The sequence below is a fragment of the Serinus canaria genome, chromosome 6 (genome assembly GCF_022539315.1).
Source record: "Serinus canaria isolate serCan28SL12 chromosome 6, serCan2020, whole genome shotgun sequence".
In the NCBI taxonomy this organism is placed as follows: Eukaryota; Metazoa; Chordata; class Aves; order Passeriformes; family Fringillidae; genus Serinus; species Serinus canaria.
The window spans coordinates 7,994,170-8,017,803 of record NC_066320.1 but is presented as its reverse complement, the minus strand read 5'-3'; the positions used below and the strand labels follow the sequence as shown (position 1 = coordinate 8,017,803).

Here is a 23,634-nt window from a genome sequence, read left to right as displayed (position 1 = left end):
GTGGAAATTTTGATGCTGGTTTTTTTTTGGTTTTTTTTTTTTTTTTGAGCTTCCTATATTCTGTTCTAAAATAGAAGTGTTGATTGTGTGAGTAAGATGCAACTTAGTCTTCCATAGAGATTTCCTCTTCAGTGAGTAATGAGTAAAATGTAGTTATGCATGCATGTCATTTTCTCTGGAGTAAATAGAGTATGATTATATGATGGAAGGAATTTTGCTGATTAAAAAGCACCATTTACTCATGTTTGGGATGAGGCTTTCAGCAGAAGAGAAGCAGAGTGGCAAAATACCAGTGGATAATACAACAGAACATGCAGAATATTCTTTCCATGGCAAAAAAAGTACTCTGGTGTATTCTCTGCAACAGTTTCTTCTGCCTTGGTAAAGATTTCCAGATGCAGAATAAGGATAAATGTAGTGGAGATTCCTCTTGTGCAGACCCCATCTTGCTATCTCTCAGCTCATAGAATTCTTTCAAAAGAAATTTATGGACTTTGTGATGCAAAGTCCATTAAAGATCTAGCTGAATGGTGGGGATTAGGTTGGTAAACACAGGATTGTTTTGTTTTGCTCTGCAGCAGGAGGTCATTTGAGTTGGGTGCAAGGTGCAGGCTGACATCCTCAGTGCAATTCTCCCAAGCTCTGTCAGTCACATGTGCAGAACTGTGGTGTCTTCTCCAAGCACATGAAAAGCAGAAAACTGTACCCAAGTGCATCTTGTATTTTGCCTTAGAGCTGTCTGCTAGCAAACCAAGCACTGGTTTTGGGAATGAGGCTGCAGTTTTCCAGCACTGCAAAAGAACAGTGCCAAAAGAACATACAAGGCGTTTCTGATCTGTGGGTGTCCCAAGGCAGCAGACAATTTGTTGTCAGTTACAAGTGAGTCTCCAAAACCAAATTCAGCTGGGAGCAAAGAGGATCATGAAGGCTTGTAAGAAATGGCATTTTTCCTTATGGATTTAAAACATATTTCTAAGAAAGTGGATTTTGTGGTTTGGGGTGGTGTATCTTATAGGATCTGAAGTTTGTTTGGATTTTTTTCTGAGAAGATTTGTTTAAACCAGAAGAAAAGTGCACTCCTGAATAATAAGGATCTGCTTGCTTGCTTTATTTGAAAGTTGTTTGGAAATACCTACAGTATAGGGGAAAAGGTGCAATTGAGCAGAAGAAACTTGGTTGCTGGGACTCCTGTTAACTCCTTAATTACTTTTCTTAAAACCTGAGGAAATATGTCACATAGCTACTTCAAGAAATATTCTAAAAAAAAATATTTAAGTTGATAAAATAACAAATAAAGGCAATGTGGAGTGCTTGTTCAGCAAGGCTGGAAAGAAAAGAAGGGAAAAAAGATGGCAATGCCAGATGAGAGAGATTCTCCCTGATAGCATCTCAGAGGTTTTGCATTGTTTTCATGTTATGATCCCTCTTTATGCTTAGTCACTTAAATAAGTGTGTTTTTTCAATAACTTATTTTCTTTGTATTTTGATTCTTTCAAAATTAATTTTTGCTTATATATCTTTTGTTCAGATTTACTTATACTAGAAGATATTTCAAAGTGCCTAGGCCTTCAATTTATGTCAAGCTCCAGATTATGGAACATGACACATTTTGTTTCTGGAGATTAGCATTTTACAGACATCAGAACTTTACTTGCAGTCAGAGATTCAACAGTAATATATGTCTAAGCTTTCATAGAGTGACACTTTTATTGGGACTCCTAGAGAGTCACATTTATAGGAAGTATGCAGCTGAATTAACTTCCACCTGCAAACCTTTCCTGGTCTCTGTGCATTACTTTCTAAGGTGAACTAGAAAAATCCAGGAGACTAATTGCAAAGTCAGGGATCATCATGATTAAAGCCTACAGCTAGAAGAAACGTTGTTGTTATTATTAGTATTAGTGTTGTTGTTGCTGTATTAATAGAAAGAGCTGATGATGTAAAGTGAAGATTTGAGTTTAGTAAAGACTAAATCTAACCCCCTGTATACCTGTTTGAAGAAGAGTGCATGTGAACTCTGGGAACAGGTGAAGAGTATTTAATTTTTGTTTTTTTAAATTTCTTGTCTCAACCAACCTCCTCCACTAAAGTTTCACCATTTGAGATGGATACTACTGCCTGTAAAAAAGATCTAATCATGTATTGCTAGACATGTCTTGGTTTGAAAAATTAAATACACAGCTCAGCGTTACTAGTGTGGTGTTCTGTTCTTACTGGAGTCTTTGTCATCAATTGTTTATTTTTGTATCTCTCATGTGAATTGCAGAATAAGGAGGCTAAATAAGTAGCTCCAGAGAAAGGAGCACATAACCAGTCTCATGTATATTTGGTAGAAAGAGATGCTAAGACCAAAATAATACTGTCATTTTTCCTTCTTCCCTTCTAAAGAGTTGTGTGTCTTTTGGATTTTGCTGTTCCAGAAATTACCTGCTGCTCAAATGAATAAAATTCCCAATAACTTAATTCCATTCTGCCTTTTCCTCCTTGCTGAAAGGGCTGAAAAAGTAGCAATCTCTGTCTTTTATTGATAGATAGCTGTACTCCCTCTGTAGTTTAAGTTTATATGTGGAGTGTGATCTCTCTTTACAGCACTGCATTGCAGTAACATTCAGGCAGTGCCCGTGTGCCAGAATCCCTTGGACATAGGGACTCAGGAGTACAGACATTTGCTTTGGCTGTTGAACATGTCAAACATACCCAGCTTTTAGTTCTTACTTAGGCCTTCTTTTGTTTTCTCTGCTGGTTTCTATTGTTTCTTTGGAAGGTGCTCACATTAAAAAAAAAGAGGCTCATTCTTATTATTGTTTGCAGGTTTCCAACCTGTACCTGTATGACAGTGTGCTCATGCTGGCCAATGCTTTCCACAGAAAACTGGAGGACAGGAAATGGCACAGCATGGCAAGTCTGAACTGCATGAGGAAATCCACCAAACCTTGGAATGGAGGAAGATCCATGCTAGAGACTATTAAGAAGGTGAGAAAAGAAAAACCACCATTGTGTGAGCAATTGACTGAGTTGCTTCATGTCTATTTGAGTATTTGAAGAAGGTTTTAACTTCTATTCAACTTTTCTTTGATATATTACAAGCTGGTGATCTATAATTACCAAGGACAATCAACAGCTCTTAAACGAGCAAGTGATTTATGATAAACAAGTTACACACAGTGCAGTTTGGGTCCAGTGGTTCTTCTTCTGTTCTCTAGCTGCCTTCTGTGGAGGATGTAGCATCAGGAGTAGTCATGGGCATTGATTCATGCATTTTTGCAAGAGGATAACTTAAAGGGCTTGAAGTGGGCAGGAGAGGAAACCAATGATGAGGTTTAAGACTTATGTTCCATTTTTGAAAGCTCAGATAGCTTTGTAGTTAGCTGAGCATTAGTAAGGATCTACTTGTGTACTGTATCCCAGAGCAGAACAAGAACAATCTGATTTGGCTAAGCTGTCACTAACAGTTACATGTCTTGCACCATGCTGAAATGCTCAAATGTGGACAGACCTGTGGCTTTGCAGACACATGGCAACTTCTTGTGTAAAAGTTACTTGATCACAAGTAATAGAAGAAAAGAACCTAATTTGTTACTGTACTGACTTTTGCAGTTGTTCAGAAGAAACCCCCTGTTCCTAAATATGTATTGATGAAATAATTTTCCTCTAGTAAAATGATGCAATTTGATCATTCTGACAAGTCCTAATGATGCCACCTTTGTTGCTAAATTAATTTGAACTTTGTTTTCATTTCTTTGCTACAAAGCCAGAATCAAACTCTGGTAGTTTCACAGAGGTGCCATGTTATCTTTCCTTTGTGCCTCACTTGGGAGCACAGCAGGCAAACCCCTTGTTTTGGGCTGGGAGTTCATGCCTTGGTACTCAAGCCAAGAACTGAGCCCGCTGCCCTCAGTTACACTGGGAGGGCTGCTGTCTCACAGTCCACTAAGCCCTTCTCTTTTTCTCTGGGGTCTGCTTCTGTGGACAGTAATGACCTGATGGCCATAAACACTGTGTGTGTTAGTGCTAAAGTATTTTTCTGAAAAAAGAAGAAAAACTGAAATCTTTTGTCTAGTGCTGGGTTTGAGCTACTGAAGAACATGCAATGGCCACATTTAAGTTCACTGTAAACATGATTTAAACATATTTGGCAAACATTTTATACAGAGGACTGTTTATGAAGGCAAATGTCTTCTGTTCTGAAATTTCTCAAACTTACTTCCTTAGGGTCATATAACTGGGCTAACTGGTGTTATGGAGTTCAGAGAAGATGGAGCCAATCCCTATGTCCAATTTGAAATACTGGGCACCAGCTACAGCGAAACATTTGGCAAAGACGTGCGGAGGGTAATGATATGCTGCTTCCTTCTCTCTTTTGTTTTCCTCTGAATAATATACATCCTGCCTCACAGGAGAAAATGTTGTTCTTAAAGAATGAATTAGTGCTATGCTGCAGAAGACATTTACTTTATGAGAAATATTTTCTAATTTATTACACACTTAAATCTTGAAAACCGGTTTTATATTGGTAGGCAGGAATCCTGCAAGTTATTTCTCGTGTGCAGTAATGATGCAATGCCATAAGCATCCTGTGACTATAATAGTGAAGACTGCACAATTTAGCTTATGTATTTTAATATTAATTAAGATAGAATTGCTATAACAGAAATATGGAAGATGCAACACAATTGGCACTTGTCTTACTAAGGAAGATGGCTGAGTTTATAAATTACGTAAACACGCTAGGATGTTTTAAGTAGTTGTTGCAAGAATTTGAGATAAATAAAAAAATTCTGGAGAAGATAATTTCCAAAATGAAAGATACTCTGTCATGAAAAGTAAAGATTCACCTATTGGTGGTAGCTGGTGGAAAGAGGACTGCCAAGGACTAAAAGTCAGTTAAAGTGGTTCCATGGGATTATTGACATAAATTGTTGTGTTTTGCAAAGGCTACCTTGAACATGCTCAGGCAGAGGGGATGCTCCAAAAATATATGAAACTCTCAGTTGAACAGTGAGGTTCTGATTGGAACCCATGCTGTAAGTAGTTTCTAAACTGCGCAGATGGTTGAAATACAGAGATTACCATGGTATGATCAATGGGTCCTGCATTAAACAGAGCTGACCAAAGAGGGTTTCACAAATAATTAAAATATATGTGATTTCTTATTTTTCATTTGGCCATTGGTTTCTGTGATTTGATTTGATTTGTCTGAATTACAGAAGTGTAAGTGGAAAAACAAGCAATTTTTGTTTACATAATCATCTTTATCAGCTAAACATGAGATTCCTTCAGAGTCTAATTTGGCACAAGGATTCTGGACATGGAGCCAGAGTTGTGCAATATCTATTAGAAATTCAACAGAAGGGAGACAAGTATTTGAAATGCATAAAGTTACGAGAGATATAATTGAAAATTTTCTGTTGCCAGAAATACGCCCCTGAACACTTCAGTTTGGCTCCTATGTTGTGGTGACCAGAAAAGGCTATTTCTCAGTCCACTTTCATTTCTAGAAGATTGAAAATGAGGAAGTCTTAAGTTTCAAACACTATGTGAACGATAAAAGATTATCTTATTGTCCTAATTTCCGAAAAAGTGTTGCCTATTTAATAAAACAGGGTTGGTTTAGGAGGTGTAGGAATCAATCCTAGCTCTCAGACAGTATTCTCCTCACTTTATGCACAAGTCTGCAAAACAAAAGTATCTGTGTGAGATGCTGTGGACAACCCTGCTGTTTGCAGCTGCCAGTCCAGAAAAGCCTGAGTGTCATGTCAGTGCTTTGTTATCCCTAGCACATGGATGCCACAGGGCATTTAAGTTTGGTCCCATTTTGTTACAGAATCCTCAATTGGTTTTGCTTAAGTCACATAATTGCTTGATGCTTCAATATTTACCTTCCAGTAAAATTGGCATGAACACCACAGAGCACAGGTTTGAGCCTTAGTGGCAAACTGGGATGTGTGAGTATACACTATTAGGTGTTTTCTAAAGTGCATTTCAAAAATGGTACCACAGATACAAATGCTCTCACTTTGGTATGTGTAGCACACTGACCAAATTGACACACACTTCAAAGGTGTGAGGCGGAGATAACTAGGATATCATTCAAAAGCAACCACAGGGCGAAGAAATAGGTAAAATGACTAAATGGGAAAATTACTAAAATGGCTGACCTGGTATATTACTGATTACTTTTGATCCCTAGTGTGCTACTTTGAGGTTGTACTGCTAGGTGGTTAATGTAGGAAGGCTTAACTCTTTGGGTGTTAAATTCAGAACACTATTGAGTTCCCAAAAATTGAAAGGGAGGATAATTCTAAATGGGTAAAAAGCTAATGGCTGTGGAATACTGCTCTGAGCTAAAATAAAGTTCTGGAAATTATCCTTTCAGTCTAATATATAGTGAGAGTAAAAGTCAGCAATATGCTACGGAGGTTTGGAGAAGTACTTGGAAGAGATGATACATCTTAGAGCAAAATTACCATGGAACTACTGGAGTTCGATTATTTAGGCAGCTTGACTTTTTATTATTGAAGCAAAAACATGTTACAGCTTAGAAGTACTTTTAAAGGCTCAGAAAGTCATACTTCTTTATATTACTTGGGTGGGAGATCAGTTCTGATTTATTGTCAGCTGCTCCGTTTCAGCCTTTGGTCAGGTTTAGCTGTGGAAGCATGTATTTTGGGTAGAAAACAGAGGCCTCTTTCTGCATGGTTTGATTTACATATGGAAAGCATCTGTAGCTATTCATCCCTGTCCAGACCCTACAAGAAATCTTTGCACTTAGGATCAGTGAGAGGGTAGGACAAGAGACTGTAATGTTGAGTGTTGAGCCTTAGAGGGAATCCAGTCAGAAGGTTTAAATTGGACTTTTAACGCTCAGCATCCCTTACAAAGTTTCTTGGGGATCATTTCCTCCAGAAAGATTCTTTGTGAGGATGTCCAAGTCAGTAACTCAAGTCTGCAGGAATATTCAGGGCTATTTTGCAGAGGCATCTTGACTGCTGTCCTGTAACCTGGTCTTTCTGCAGACCATTTTTTCTTCTGCTAGCTGTGATTTAGTTATGATTGCACCTAAATGTATATATTTCATTGCTCAGTGTAGTGTCTTTATTCCACAAGTCACTTTGTCTTTTCCTTTCTTACTGAAGTCTAAAACCCTGTGGTTTTGGTAAAGGCTGACAGAGGCTTTTGTGTATTTCGCGTGTTACCATTTGGTTTTCCTTTGGGTAAGCGAAAGGGAAACTTCAGAAAATGCTTTAATTTCTTTGGATTAAACATAAAAGAACAGGGTATGTCCTTTAAGGTATCATCTTTAAGGTATGTCCTTTTTTTACAAAAGGCTCAGATAATTGCCTTCTATTCACTGTGTACATGTGCAAGTTTAGAAAGTGTCGTGTATTCATGCTTAAAATAAAGATTTGTGAGGTGGTTTCTTGGGGCATTTGAAAGTTGAAGATTGCTAGAGAAACTGAAAAGTCTTAAAAGCCTATTTCTTAATGATTACCATTATGATTTATGTCCCTAATGTCTATTAACACCTCAGAAATAGCAACAAGAATATCTGTATATTTAAAAAAAAGAAGAAAAATAAGTAGATGTAAAGTGATAAGGGAAAAGAATAGATCAAAAAGGAAAAAGCAAAAATAAAGCTGATGTCCTACTTTCACAGTCCAATGGTCATAGAAGGTGAAAGAAAGGCAGGACTACATTAATTCACTCCTTAGAGACTATCTGTATCATTAGCTCTTATTAATGAAAGCCTTGATGGAATTTTCAGAACATCTGGGCTGCTTCATGCTTATGTTCCTGCACTTGGGTACATTCTGCCCAATATAAAAGCTGGATGATCCAGCTGTGAAGACAGAGCTAAGGGAGTTGGAACTACAGGGTGGCTTTCCAAAAATTCACCACATCACTGTGAGCTCTTGAGGCATAAAACTATTTATTCTCATTTGACCATGTGTGCAGAGAGCACCATAACAGCTAACACACCTTGCAGGGATGTGATTAGGCTAAGTTAGATTATACCTGTAAGGAGCTTTATGATAATCTTCATCTTCCTCTTTGGCAGGAAGGTTTTCTGTAAGTGTGAAATGATGTGAGTATTCAGTTTACTTTATGACAGGAAACATATTTTTTCTAAAGCAATCTGCATTTCTTCCCCAATCTGGCTGTAATGAAAGTAGAATTAATGGTTTGCACACATTTTGTATTTCATAAGAAGCATTCTGTTCAAAATGATAGTGTTTATGATTTGTTATTCATTTCTGTCAGTTGGTATGTTTTATTTTTTTAAGAAAATTAGATTTTCTTGAAATAGCATCAGCTTTGTAAACAGTTGCAGTTGTTTCTTACAGCACTTCTGAGGCAGACTGCAGAAGTCACTGTAAGTAGATTTGTGATATGTTTCACAGTTGTTGAAACCACATTTTTGAATTCTGATACCACGGTTTAGTTGCGATTGTTACTTTTAGACAAAATCTCATTATTATCGTGATGGCAAATCCTATGCTTCTTATTCATTACAAAAACAAATGGTATTTTCAGACATGTGCAGTATCAAGTGCTTTCACCTACAAGAATATTGCCAAATCCCATCATATGCTGCTAAAAGTTATATTTACACCAAAGTAATTATGTGGTTCCTACTGTAGTTGAATCAGTTTTACTTACGTGGAAGACATAACCTAATTGCCTGGGTTTGGCTGTAAAACAGATTCCTGCCTCCTGTCTGAGCACTTCATAAACAGACACTTGGGTGCAGTATTTCAGTTTTACTGTTTGGCCAAGGTATCTTTCAGCAGAAATGTAAGACTGAACTTATGGCTACTTTGGATCACTAAAATCCCTCTGTTACTTTGCAAAGGGAAGGGTCCATAGTCCTCTACCTCTTAGTAGAATGCAATTTCCACATATTTACATTTGGTTAAACTTTCTCTTTCTGCTTGAGTTGGTTGAGTGGCGTGGTGTAATAATTTGGAAAAAGAGTATTGTGATTCATCCTATTGATGAATTGTGCATTGTGTCAAACTGAAGAAGCAACTGAAGTATTTTACTCAGTATAATAAAACCCTTAAATTTTTATTTCTGGTTTCCTGTGCATATATGAGGAATAAAAGTAAATACATTCCTTGCGTATTCCGTAAGTTGAATTATTCATGGTGGAAAATACAGCTTAATGTATAAAAAATGGCTATGATCAATTTTTAAGTAATAGAAGAAAACTAAAGAAGAAACATAATAACCTTGAGCATTTTGGTTTGTTTTTTCCCTGAAATAAAATGGGGTCACTGCTTGCCCAAGTTCTGTAAATTGGGGTTTTTTCTACATGAAACGTACTTAATGATGTGTATACATTCATTGTAAAATTCTAGCTCAATTATTTCACTGAAGAGTGGGTAAGCAATTTTGAAAATGTATTTTTTGTTGCAGATATGTGATACATAGTTATTTTAAACAGTTTTTTTAGGTTTTTTGGTTTTTTTTAATTCTAAACTATGATTTTTGGAAAGCATTGCCAATGGGACCTATGCTTGTGTATAAACTGTTACTTGTATTTGCAAATTGTGCCAGTGTCAATACCGAGTAAAAGGGATGTCTTGAAAATTTGAGTTGGAATTTCTCCAAGCATAGGATTGTGCTGGTCTTCCCCTTTGGAAGACTGTTGATGTGACATTTTCACAGCGTGAAGCTTGAGGGTAGATTTTAAAAAGCAGCTATATCTGAGGTAAGAGTGGGGCCAGCAATTAGGGCTCTGCCGGAGTTTCCACAGCCACCTGCACCACCACCTGTATGTTTAGAAATTCTGTTTCATTTCTGAGTCACATATTATATCATACTTACCAGGTTATAATGAATTGTGGGTATAACATTCTCCTTTTTTCACATATATGCAGTGCTAAACTCAGCCTTGTAAAAACAGTTGCATCTTTAATTATGGAGTTTTCACCAAAGCTCCTGTAATGTATTGATGAATCTTAGGCGGGTATTCAGAGTGGGATGGCAAGAAAAGCCCTTTCTGTAGCTCAGCTGATGAAGAATCTGTGCTGAAGTGTGGACACTATGAAAAAACATGTATTTCCATACAGCAACAGGTCAGGATTTACTGAGCTTAACAAAGGAAAAGAAAAGAAGTCTTTGGGAAAAAAAAAAAAAACCTACACAAGTTCTTTGTACCATTTTGGAAATCCAAAACTGGAGATTATTTACAATTTTTCTTTTTCACAGTATCAATCCTGAACAAAAATAATAAGCTTACTGCTCCAGAAATAGAAACAATCTATCTTTTTTAATTTCCTGCCCTAAGAAACATCTTTGATCCATGCTTGTTGTTAAAAATTCACGCCAATTCCAGAACTTACTGGTGAATGTCAGAATAACTTTTTTTAGTATAATGTCTGTTTAGCAAAACTGCTGTGAAAAAAAAAATAAAATTGATGATAATAATAATAATAATAATAACAATGCTGAAATACTGGTATCTTAGCTGTTAGATGGAATAGATGTCATCTTGGCTTTTATAAGGACATAAAATAAGGAGATCTAGCATCTCTTCATTTACAGCATGATCTCAGTGTCAGGGACAGTTGCAAGGACTATATATTGAGGGACACCATGCACAGTGTCTTCTCTGCAGTATTTGAAAAATGTTTTTAATTCTTCTAATGGTTGCTGCCTTGTATCATTTGATAAACTGCAAATACATGTAGGCCAAGCATAATTTATGAAGTAATTTATTTCAGCAGTAATATTAAAATCCAGGGTGACTCTGGTGCCTGCCTGTGTATATTGCTCTGATATATTCAATATGTCCAAAAGTGGCTCTTTAAATATAGGGTGTTAATCTATTTGGTCATGCTTCCATCATAGTTAAGAAAAATGAAAGAACTTTATGGTTTCTCTTAAGTCTTATTAAAATAAACAGCACAAATAAAGTTATCGAAATTTCCCCTTCTATTTGTATTTTTGTTTCTGCCATTTCATGCCAGATTACACTACTGTATATGAGTAAATACTTTCTCATGCAGGTTTTCAAAGAACAGGTTTAATGACAGTATTTCTTTGTGATCAGCCCAAATGTGGGACTTGAGGAACTTCTGTGTCACCAAGTGGCAAGAGCTATCTGGCTAGCTTTGACCTGGTTTCTTAATTTCGTTATGCTTAAAAAAAGAATAATACTAAATCCTGAATTTACATTTATGGAAAGACACTTTCAAAAGGGCATCAGAGTTCTGATTAAACTTCTTTGTCTTTATTGGCTAATTCACTGCAATCACAGTATTTGGCAGAAATTGCCTGCTGCTGTTCCAGTTCCTTACAGAGCTGCCTTTAAATTGAGGACTTCCTGTTTCCAAACTCCACAGGAAACACTGAGTCTTACTTTAAAATAGGCACAATCCATAATCAGTGTGAGCCTGTGTCAAGGAAAGAATTCCAAAATATGCCTGGTCCAGTACCACAATCTGTCTGGCAGCTGGAGTGGATGAGTTTATGTATTTGGATAAAGTACACAGATGACATGTAATAAAACTTGGTTTTAATTTTGAAAAATCATTTTACTGGAATGAAATTTGGCTTATGTAACAACTAAAATGGAATGTTCTTTCTGAACATGCCACAGTATGTCTGTACTTTTTATATGTTAATGAGTGTGATGAAAAAACATCTATTTAACTCACGACAGTATCTTTCCTATGAAAAGGTAAATTGCAGACTCAAACAGACTTTACTGATGAGGCCTGAAGAACTTGAGAATATTGGGCTTTCTTGAAAGCAGATGAAAGGAGGAGTAAAGGAAAAATAACAAATTATCCAGGGATTCTCTGTTACAGTGATGGAGTTGGGAAATATCCTGCTGGTCGGTATTGACCAAAGCAGGTAGCCAGGTGAAGGTTTTCTTTTAGGAAAAGAAACAGCATAAAAATAGTTACATCTGACACCAGTTATTTGCTTTTAATTTACTTGCCAAGACCAGTTTCCCTGAGTATGAGCAGAATGAGAAAAGAGAGGGCTTGCTTGCCTATGGCAGTAAATTCCTCTCAGTTGGAATACCACCAAAAGGTCCCCAAAGGGTGTGCTTTACTTAGGACAACATTGGCATTTGTTCTCACTGTGTCCGAAATTCTTGTGCTGTCTTCTGGTCCTGCCCTTTCTCCCACCACCATGGTACTTTGGGGAAAAAAATAAATGGGAAGTCAAATTCTTTCTCCTGGATGTCCTGTGTTCTGGGATACTGTCTCAGGGGTTAAAGTGGCAGTGACATTTTGTATTAGGTGGCTAAGGGATTCCACCAGCCTGTTAGGGAATTGCTGGTTTCAGCAGGTTAACCTCAATATCTCCCTGCACTGTTCATTGTCAAGTCTTAAATTTTTCAAGTTTTATGCATCGGTAAAATTTTGTTACAATGCTCTGAGAGAAGTGGGTATGGTTTAAAGTAGGTGAAATAGCAAAATCTAGGGATGGTATCTGGCTGATACCAGTTGTTGGGCATTTGTCTGGGTTGTTTTTAAGTAAGGGTTGTTATCTAAATATAGATGAGGTTGATAAAATTCAGGTGTACTTTTACAAAGCAGTCTAAAACTTTCCAACTACTGTGGTTGGCCAAGGAGATGACTAAAGGTACTGATGCTTTTTGTTCCTGAAGCCTTACCAGAAAGTAGTCCTAGACAAGTAGAAAAACAAAAAACAAAAGTTAATATTTAGCAACTCAGAGCCTGGATGATATTTAATTGTATGAGAACATTTCAGTTTGAGTAGTTCTGGCATCATCTATAATTTTCTTAAAGCTTCATGTGCAATTTATTCTGCCATAAGATACAGTAAGGCACAAGTTTGCTTTGCAAGATTGCTGTCTGAGCTGTGTTAAATATAAACTGAACTCATGCTCTCAAGATGCTCTTCTACAAGGCCACTGTAGCTATTTGTATTTCAGTATCACCTGGAGGCTGTGGTTTTGTTATACTGAGAGATGTCCAGGTAATTAAATGTATAATTATTGTGTAATATGTAAATCATGTGGTTGTGTGTTCAGAAATCTGACACTGCTGTTTTGCCATTCTGACAGGAAAATGCTGTCATAATCTAAGTTTGGAGAACATTCAGTGTTGGGACTTCTCCAGGGTGTGTGCCAAGATAGGGATGAATATTTCTCTGGATCAGGTGTAAGGTGTGATTTTCAGGTTAGGTAAAGCAAACAGTGCTGCTCATGGCTCAGACTTGCAGAGAAAGAAGCTCCCTTCTGGAACAGAATCTGAAGCCGTGTCTGCTTTTTTCTTTCTTTTCTCCTAATTTTTAAAGTAATAGGGAGTGAAGTATTTCATAATAGGCTTTCAAAACTTTCTTAGGAATACTACATGATGATTGCACTGGAGAAACAAGTGTTATCACTCCATGGCTTTTGGGTTTTCTTTCTAGGGTAAGAGAGGGCAAGAAGATAACACAAAACATTTCCTTTATGAGCATGGGGGAAGTGCACTGAGGTTTTGTTGTTATTTTTCATTAACTCTGGCTGGTTTCTGAGTGTTCCATGGAGGGCTGTTCCTCGATAGATTCACTGAAAGACCATTCAGCATTCAGGGCTTTCTTCTTTTTTTGAACACAAATAGGAGCACAGTAACTAGTGAAGCGAAAAACACAGATTTGCTGGCTGAGCTGGCTTAAAATGAAAAAACTAGTCTGAATCTAGGGTACAGCCCACAGACTCTGCTACTCTAGTGTGGCTCTTATTACAGCACATTTCAGTTCCTTTCTTAATTAAAACAAAATGTCTAGTCTTGTCGGTATCTCAAGAAGAGTCTCTTATGTCAGAGGCTTCTTCTCTGGGTTTCCTTCTCTTCCTCTCATGCATCCCCCACTTTCAGACCCAGATGATGGACCTCACTTGTGTGTTGTGTTCTATGCCCCATAAACTTCTCTCTGTTCAGGAGAGAAGCCACCATGTCCCCCATTTTGGCAAGAACTCCAGGGTGACTCTGTGTGCAGACTGGCTCTGAAAGACTGGTACCTTCCTCTGCCGCCTAATCACAACTTTTTAATAGAACTCAACATATAGTCATACTTGAAATGAGAGAATAAATAGATTCTATCCATTCTCCAGAACTATATTCATTTCCTTCCTGTTTCTATTTTGAATGACAGATGAATTGTTCAGAGATCTGTAGCTAACTATGGTATTATTTATTAGAAAAGTAAGGAATAAAATGTAAAATGCCTGGTGTTAAATCTCAGAAGAAGAAAGAGAGAAATGTTCATATATGTTTTCATTCTTTATGCAGTGTGCTTCTGTATATTTTTCCTATGGGTGGTATTACAAGATTTTATTATCAATTCTTCTGTGTCAGACAGGACTTAACACCATCATAACACCTTTATCCATGATGACTTCTGTTTAATCTTTTTAATTATCCACATACCATGCTCCTTTTCTATTTCTTCCACTCCCAAGCTGCAGTGCAAAACAGTAATGTATTGTAGCCACTAGAGAAAACCAAATGGGAAATATGGATTGGATGGCCTTTTGTTATTTTATTCTTTTCTTTTTGGTTTAGACTTCATAAGGAAGAGAGCTCAGATTACACTAGAAGGGCATTTTTCAGAACTAATCAAAATTATAAGGTAGTAATTAGTTTTGGCCTTAGAACTATTATTACAATTACATTACGGTTTTTTTTAGCATAATTTATTATGATTTTTCAAGTTGACAAGAGAGAGTTATGACTTTTAACAAGCACATTGCAGGCAAAACCCAGAATAGCTCGGATTGGAAGGGTCCATTCCTCTTTGACCTGTCACTCCATGAGGGTAAAATGTCCCTCTCCAGCTTTCTTGCAGCCACCTTTAGGTAGTGGAAGGTGCTATAGGGTCTCCCTGGAGTGTTCTCTTGTCCAGGCTGGATAACCTCAGCTCTCTCTGTCTGTCTTCCTAGGAGAGGTGCTCCAGCCCTCTGACCATCTTCTTGACCTCCTCAGGACTTGCAGCAGCAGGTCCACATCCTTGTTTTAAGTCGGGGACCCAAGAGCTGGATCCGGATATTATCAGGAAACAAATTTTCTTTCTTAAAATACATCAATTGCCAAGAATAGGTACACTACAGCTTGTTTCTTCATAATAAACAGCACTTCAGAGAGGATCTTCACCTGCCCCCTGCTCCTGCTGCCTGCCAAGTTATATTTCTCTTTCTCACAGATTCTGAGCAAAATATTCCTTAAGAACCTTTGCTCATTTTGCTTGTGTCTCTGTACAGGAGGATTTATGGTAGGTATTTTGAGTATTGATACTGGATTTTGAAGATAAGCTGCCCTATTTTTTGGCAAAGAAATAGAGCTAGCCAGATCCCCTAGAAGGATGAGAAGAATTGGAACAGCAAGGATCTCTGCAGCTTCCTTCCCTCCTGTGTCTCCCAACTTAGCCTGCTCACATTAATAATCTCCAGTGCTCCATGGCAGTTAGTTAGGCTGCAGCACAGATTAAATATCCTTTCCTGTAGCTGAATTAACCTTCTAGATGTAGGTGGTATAAAATAGGTACATCAATGTACCTGCTGCCTCTCTGGCTTTAATTATTTCAGAAATGCTGTCTGTTCTGAATTCATAATAACTGTGGGTATTTCCTGGCTTAAAAGTTTAGCATCAGACTAGCAGCAAGGCTCTCTAGAGCCTGACTTTCTAGTTCAAGTGAGCTGTTTTAATTCTGGTTTTGAAACACCACTCTAGGATATCTCCCTTCTGTAGCTCTGGCTTTCTTCAGTAGGTATTTCACAGCCCAGCCCAGAAAGACAGTGTGTGGATTAATTCTGCTCCAGGTCAGTGAGCAAAGGAAGGGATTTTTTTTTCTCCTCCTTTTCCAGTAGAAGTAAACACACCTTAAACCCAAAGCATTTTTGTATAGCCGTGATCCTGCCCCATCATTGCTCCAAATCCTTCCTGTTCCCCATGATTCCTGCCACCAAAAATAAGCATTAACAAAGTCTTCCAGCACAGAAATTGGGATGGCTGCTAGTTGGATCTATCTTAGTTCTAGAATTTCTTTACCTTTCTGTTGGCATCTCAAAATCACAGAATCTCAGAATGAGCTGAGTTGGAAGGGACTTAGATGGATCATGAAGTCCAGCTGCTGGCCCAGCACAGGATCACACCATGGGCTTGAGAGCATTGTCCAAAGGCTTCTTGGTGCTGTGACCACTGTCCTGGAGAGCCTTTCAGTGCCCAGCCACTCTCTGGGTGCAGAACCTTTTACTAGTATCCAACCTAAGCCTTCCACAGCACAACTTCAGGCCATTCCCTAGGCTCCTGTCACTGTCACCACAGGGGTCAGCTGGGCAGCAGCACGGTGCTCTGTGGGGAAGTGCAGCAGGAGCACAGGCTGTTAGTCTGAGCAATCCCAGAGACCTGGGGATGCAATGATTCACGAAGAAGGGACCTCCAGCTGGCCTGCAACTTAAGCAAGCTGACAAAGTCTGTTGATTTAAATACTGGATTGATTGACAGCATCTCTGCTGAAATCCACTTCAGGACTAGTTCTGTTGCCTTCCTGATGTGTTTGTACTGAAGGATATCTGGTGCTGGCTGTCTCAGACTTTTTTTACGTCACAATGTGCTCGACTGTAAATCCAAACGGTCTCCCTATTTTTGGTGCTGTTAACCATTTGCATAAACATGCTGCATCTTTAAATTTTGGGCAAGACTATAAAGCATGCAAACTCTTAGAGATATATACTGCATCTATAGATTTCACTGTCTCCTAATTTTCTCTGTGGCATATGAGAATCTGATTTTCATGTCAGTTGCTTAAAAAATACAAATCAACAGAAAGCAATTCTTCTGGGAGCATTTTGAAGGCTTTATATGGACACATTTTTAGGATGGAAAAAGCACAGCAGTAGGATTCATTACTTTACTTTGGTGTGCTGACTAATGCTGTCAAAAATTCAGTGTTGAGAAACAAGACATGCCCAGTGGAAATGTAAGGATATGAGAAAACCAGAAAGAATTTATGGATACTACTCATCAATAAACCTGGCAGACAATATCAGTGCTTCCTTTAGCTGATTACAAACTAGAAATACAGCTATGCTTTCCAGACTGTACATTATATTACAGAACTTAATATTGCTGTGAGGAAGAGATTTTCTGTATTATCTCTGCATGGTGTTTTGCAGACAGTCCTGCAACGTCCCTCACAGTTCTCTGGGCTGGTCCAGCTGCAGCACAGCCAGGGCTCAGCTCTCTCCCTTCCCCTCAGCAGAGGTTCTGAGCTCCCATCAGGATAACACACCTGGGGCACTCCTGGTCTGGCTACTGGACAGGGAGAGCAGCCTCATGTCTGCTCAGGGAGTGCAGAAAACTGGAAAGCTGGGATATTTGGGATGCTTCAGTTTCCTCCAGTACAGGAAATTGTTATGTTCCTGTGTCACCTACCAGCTGATGAGGATTTGATAGATATTTTTGGACAATCCCAAAAAAATGGCAACAGGTTGTCTAGAAATACTTTAGAAAGAAAAATAGGGCAAATTTGGATATAAAGAAAATGCAGGCTAGCGTAGCACATGGGCAAATATTTAATTAAATCAGATGGCATTTTTAAAAACAATAGATTTTTTTCATAGACTTAATAAATAGTTCATCTTCCAGGTCAACGTTTTTCTTCATTTTTAGAAAGCTAAGAAATGTTTTGGCCGTCATTTTTATCTATGTGATTTTCAGTTTTAGGAACCAATTCCATATAGGGAATTTTTTCTATGTGCATATAAACATATATAAACTTCTTTCATGTAAAGATAAGGCTTTTTTGTAAAAACCTAATTAAATTTTACCCCAGTTTCACCAATAAAAGCAATATTTCCTTGCACTGTAACTGGCAGGCAGTGAGTACAACCAGTGCAATGGGGTTCTGTGTTCAGAAAGGCAGCAAAAGTAAGGCCACTGAGCTAAACACACCAAACACTCAGCTTCTTTTTCTTTAGCTTCTTTTTCTCTGCCTGTTGCTTCTCTTTGCAGCCACTCCAGACACCTTTGATTGGCTGTGCATCATTAGCAGGCATCTATAGACCTCAGCTGAGAGTTTATTAAAACCAGGTATTTTCTAATCATGAATGTCTCTGATTCTAATTTAAAATTTATAAAGTCTCCTTTATTAAAGCTTACTCTCACTTGGCATTTCTTTTAATTATCTGAGAGAAAAATGCACAAACTTTTTTTCCCTTTTAATTTTTCTTTTGCAAAGACTAAAATATTGAATTCTAGCTAGCTGTAATTCTAGCTAGCTGAACTTTGATGTCTTTCTTCTACTGCTGCCTTTTATCTTCATAGAAATTTGGTCGTCCTAAGGTTACCTTCATATGAAGACCTTTGCACTTCTGCAGATCTTTATTTTTCCTTAGTAGAAGATGAGGCTGCCTCAGAAATGGGTTTTGAATGGATTTTTAAATTCCCTCTTCCTCCAAATGGGGCATTGCTTCACTCTGTATCATGTAATAGCTTTTTATAAATATTTTATCTTACTGTTTTGTAGTAATATGCTTAAAAGAAACCAATCCTGTTTATTTGCCATGACAGATAATGTGCTCTACATGGTCATCTCCCAGCTAGATAATTTCTAATTCTCTTAATAGATATGTTTGGAAGATAGTGTTTTATATTAAATTGCAGGCTACCTTGAGTTGTCAGGGACCCACTTATATAATCTAAATGATTAATTCAGTATAGGGGACCAGAATACGAGTATATGGAAACCACCTTATTTACAAAAATGCTTCAGTAATATAGGGTGTTTTTTAATGCAAGTTTTAAGGGATTTATCTGGAGAACGTGGGGTGGGGGAGAAAGGACATCTGGGAAGAGCAGCTGCCTGGCTTCTTGTGAAAATTAGGTGCCTTTAAGGCGGCCAAAGTCCAGTAATGAAGAGCAAATTGATTTGGATCTGGTCACAGTCTGCCTCTGTCCTTTTCCCAGCCTAGCTTGTGTTTCCTTTAGGTGTATAATATTGGCCATAATCTCTTGTTTAACTTTCTTGCTTGTATTACAGTGCAAATTAGCCCATTTGTGCTTAGCTACTTTCTTCTTGAAGTTTATTCTCAGTTGTGTTGTTTCCCTGAGTTTGAGGCAGATTTTTAGCTCTATTAGTTAATTTGTTATGCAAATTGACTTATATTGAGATAAATGTAAGCTGCTAGTTCCCATCCTCCTGAAAACTCCCTTGACTTTCCTTTTCTCCAACTATTGTGAATTTTGAAATGATTTACCTGTCATGTCTCAAGCTGTTGACATTGTGACTTTCCACTGCAAAAATTACTGAATACATGTGCAAAAGATGAAGGGTCCTTTAGGATGAAATTGTCTATACTACAGTGATTATGCCAACTGATGAAACTCTTAACTGCATGTGGCTCTTTTTTCTTCAAAACAAGAAAAACATAAAAACATTAAAACTTTCAGATGTATTATAAACCTCTGATATTGCTTTTTGAAAGAAAATGGTAGACATCTACCTCAATAAGGTTTTAAACAATCTTTCAACTTCAGTACTTTGTTAGATTATGCCCTCAGGAATCTATTCTTTTTATAATTATGACCCAGAGGAAATATTCTTGAACAGTAAGATTTTTCCATGCTAATAGCACAGTAGATGTAATACTGAATTCATGATTGTTTAAAAGCTTTCTGCCAGTATGAAGTAAAATGAACCAGCATCTTTGAAATGAGATACTAAATTTGGGTTGAATCAAGAACTGTAATAAAGGCAAAATAAATTCTAGGAAACATGTTGAAAATTAGTACGTTGAAGATGAAAAGAGTGAAATTATTAATAAGGGAGTTTCTTTCATTACACAACAATAGGTGCCATTTGTGCTGTTGGGAGATTTGTGGTTAAAATCAAAGGCTCTGTGTTCTCTCACTGCTGTTCTCTTGTCACCTTTTACTTCAGTGGCAGTGAAAAGATGTCATGTGGTCAGTTTCATTTTCAACCAGAAAATGCAGTGTTTTGTTAATGCTCAGGGTAGTTTGATCAGTGTTATCAACACCACAGTCATAATAATTATTCTGTATTCTAGAATTCATATTGGACAAAGACTGCAGAGCAGTGGCACTTCCAAATTTGAGTGTGTCTATTTCTCTATTTTGAATATGGAGAGAAGTGCATAAATTTCCTCTTCAGTATTGCTACATGAGGAAAATAAATGGTAGAATAACCTATTTACAGACATGAAATTGCCATGAGTTCATTTATCAGTTCAAAGTTTTCATAGAGACTCTAGGCCTAAATATTTAACTTCAAACCTTGTAGTAGAGAAGTCCAAAATGGAGTCATTATAGTGACCTCTTCTGCTTTTAAAATCAAGTTTAACATCTCCATAATCTGATAATGGACCTGTCTTTCTCAGCTGGTCTCCATTGTGGGGAAAAAAGCCCAATGTTTTGGGTTTCAGCTGCCACTGATTTACCTTTTTTGGGATTTCTGTTTTTCAGCTCAGAATCAGGTTCAAATCTTGATGTACATGGAAATACCCCTTAATATCCAAATGTATTTACTTTTCTGATATTTTTTGTCTTACTAAATTTTTGTTTCAAAAATAGGTATTCTTTGTCCTAGTGTGAGACTGGAGCTTGCTTTCAGTAGAAATGTGTTAACATTTTTGGTTTTAATTCTGAATTTTGGAATCTATTCAGTTCACTTTTCTCCTTTTCATTGTGTCAGAAAAATCTAAAGCACAATATTGACAGTGCCTAATATCTGTACATAAATAGCGGAAACAAAATATGGACTTGCTGACTTCTTCCCTAAAACTTGATCTTAATTTCATGTTGCAGAACACATATTTAATGTAAAAATACAGGAAATGAAAAGCTGCTGCGTTATCTTGGTAGTGTTTTAGTTCTTCTTCAAAAATTTTGAGTGTTTTATGTATTTTGAGCTGTGGTTATTTTTCTGTGTGTTATATCTGCCCTGAACATCTTGTTTTGTAATGCATGTAAAAGTCAGGTGGTGATATACCATTCATATGTGACTGTTCAGAAAGTCAGAAACAACCTATTTCAATAGAGCAGTACAACAGAAGTTGATGTCCCTGATGAGACTCAGTTCTGTCAGGGCTTCAGCTCTCCTAGGCTGATCCTGGCTGCTCAGACAATTTCTCTGCATCCCTCCCAGGCTTCCTGTCCTTGTTTCCACCCCTCTGTGGGCTCCCTTTTAGTGTTTGAGTTTGTCCAGGAGCTCATCCATGCAGGTCTGGTGGTGTTTTTGCCTGCCTTTTTCTTTTGGGATGCATCACTCCTGAGCCTGGAGGAGGTGATCCTTGAATATTAGCCATCTGTCTTGGAACTCTCTTCCCCCTCCAGGACGTTATCCCACAACTCTGTACCAAGCAGATCCCTGAAGAGGCCAAAGTCTGCTCTCCTCAAGTCTGGGGCAGAGATTTTGCTGTGCACCCTTTTCACTGTCCTAACACTTCAGCATTCCATGGTCAATCCAGCCAAGGCTGCCCTGGAGCTTCACATCCCCCACCAGCCCCTCCTTCTTTGTGAGAACAAGGTCCCCATAAATTGAGGAATAAGTAGAGAGTAGTGTGGGGGAATATACAGAAGTGATTGAAAAGGGGAGAACAGACCTGGAAAAAATTAAAGTTAGGAAAGAGAGGATAAGAGAAAAATAATTGTATTTCCAACCAAAATGTAATTTAATTTCATTGTTTGTAACAATAATGACAGTTAATTGAAGCACTATCTAAAAAAATAAATCTGGAAAAACAAAAAAAAAAAGATGCCAAGCACAGTGGTAATAATTACAGGAATAGGCCTTTGATAGACAGGTCTAAAATTAAAGTTTGTCTTATTTATTTAGGTTGTAATAGAATGTTTGTCCTGTGTCTGTTATTAGAGATTAGAAGACATTATTGACTGTTCCTCCACAAGAAAACTGATAGCAGCAATCTCGTGCAAGGGGAAGTCAGACTCCTTTAAACCAGATGATTAACCTTGTCATATTTCTGCTGCTGTAGTGGGTAACACTGTCATGTTTGGATCCTTTTTTTATATTCAACATCTTTTAATGAATTGTGGGGAAAACTGAGGAGATTAGTGTAGAATAGAAAAGAAAAAAGACCACTAATATTCTTTTTTTCCTGTGAGCCTGATGTATGTCTTGAGTAATAATACACTGAGCTGGGTAGACACTACATTTAAGACTATATTTGCAAAAATTCTCTTTCCTTTCATATAGAAACCTTTGGAAAAGTCTCTAGATTTGCAAAGTTAAATGCAGTTTTATTTTGTGCTATGGTTCCAAGCTGTCCTTTTCCTATAAATGGAATGTCATGTTGACAACTTTCATTACATTAAAACAATTTAAGGCTCCTACTGTACTTAAGGAGGTGTAGAGAGATTGGTTTGTGGTTCACTTGTATTAGTGCTAATTTAAAAATGACCAAATGAGGCCAATTTCTTTCAAAAAAAGAAAGCTGTAAATAAGATAATTAATCTCTAAGTCACCAGTTTCGCAGAGATTTCACTATGATACTTTGGTAATGTAATCTGTGACATGAGTATTCCGAATATTGTAGCAATAATTTAAAAAACAATCCCAAAATGTTCATGTTAACACATACAGAAATTCACTTTGCTAAGGGAGCACTTAGCAAAGATATCACTGGTAAGGAGTGAGCTGGAACCTCAGTTTTCCAACAGTCATGGAAGAGCAGTCAAGTCAAGGGATATTGATCAGATTTTGCCAATTAAGGATCTTGCCTGGAATATTTTCCCAGTAGAATTACAGCTTCTATTCCCTCTGCAAGCTGTGTAATAACAGTTCACCTACCCATATCTAATCTAGCTTTAAATTAGCTTAGGCATTGCTAGTTTTATTTCCACAGCACCATGAAATTCATACAAAGACTGCAGAACCCACTTATGTTCCTGCTAAAAACCTAGCAAGTACAGTTATGTGGATGCAGTAAATACAATGCAATTATTGTAAACAGGACTGCTGTATTAACTGCTCATGTTCATGAAATTTTATGTTCCTTTTGGCATTAAGCTAATAAATGGAGGTTAAGTAGGAGAATATCAGTCTTCTACTAAAACATTTCACTGTCTTAAGCACATTATGTTCCCTCTGAAATACCTGGAGCTGTGGGGTTTGTCTGTCTTACACCTCTTGTGGTGAACTCAAGACTTTGGGGGTTTGAAGACTAGAATTTTTATCTGGCTTTATTTCAGGCCTCTTGTGTTCACATTTTACCTCAGTCATGCTCACAGTCAGTAGGCATAGAAAGCAGTAGCATACCAAATTCAAAGTGAGGGCTGGAGTTTTTTTATCCAATTGATTTTATACTGCTCATAAGATTCTGACTACCCAAACCAAGGTTTATTTTGTGTGTTTTTTCCTTGTCAGATTTATCTGAGCACCAGAGGACTTCTTTAGGCAGCATATGAAAAATGCTAATGATATCTATTTGTTATGATGTTTGACACTTGAAGGAAGGGGTCCTGATTCAGCAAAGACTTTAGCCCAAGTCTAACCTAAAAATTCAGAGTGACTGTTGGAATGTTTAGTTTCTTTGCTGAGTTGGGTCTGAAACTTTGCTCATTGTAAACATCCTCAGTTCTTGCTGACTCCAGTGAGAGCCTCATGCTTGTTTCCTAGGGCAGAGGGCTG

The 23,634-nt window shown here is 37.5% G+C and overlaps 1 protein-coding gene across 1 annotated transcript in view; it reads left to right on the top strand.

Annotated features, from left to right (window-relative positions):
* GRID1 (glutamate ionotropic receptor delta type subunit 1) overlaps positions 1-23,634 on the top strand; it is a 281,982-nt gene that overhangs the window by 189,935 nt on the left and 68,413 nt on the right. The window contains exons 5-6 of the mRNA XM_030241408.2: positions 2,812-2,973; positions 4,213-4,332. Of these exons, the coding sequence (XP_030097268.1) occupies positions 2,812-2,973; positions 4,213-4,332 (282 nt within the window). The remainder of the gene's footprint in view (positions 1-2,811; positions 2,974-4,212; positions 4,333-23,634) is intronic.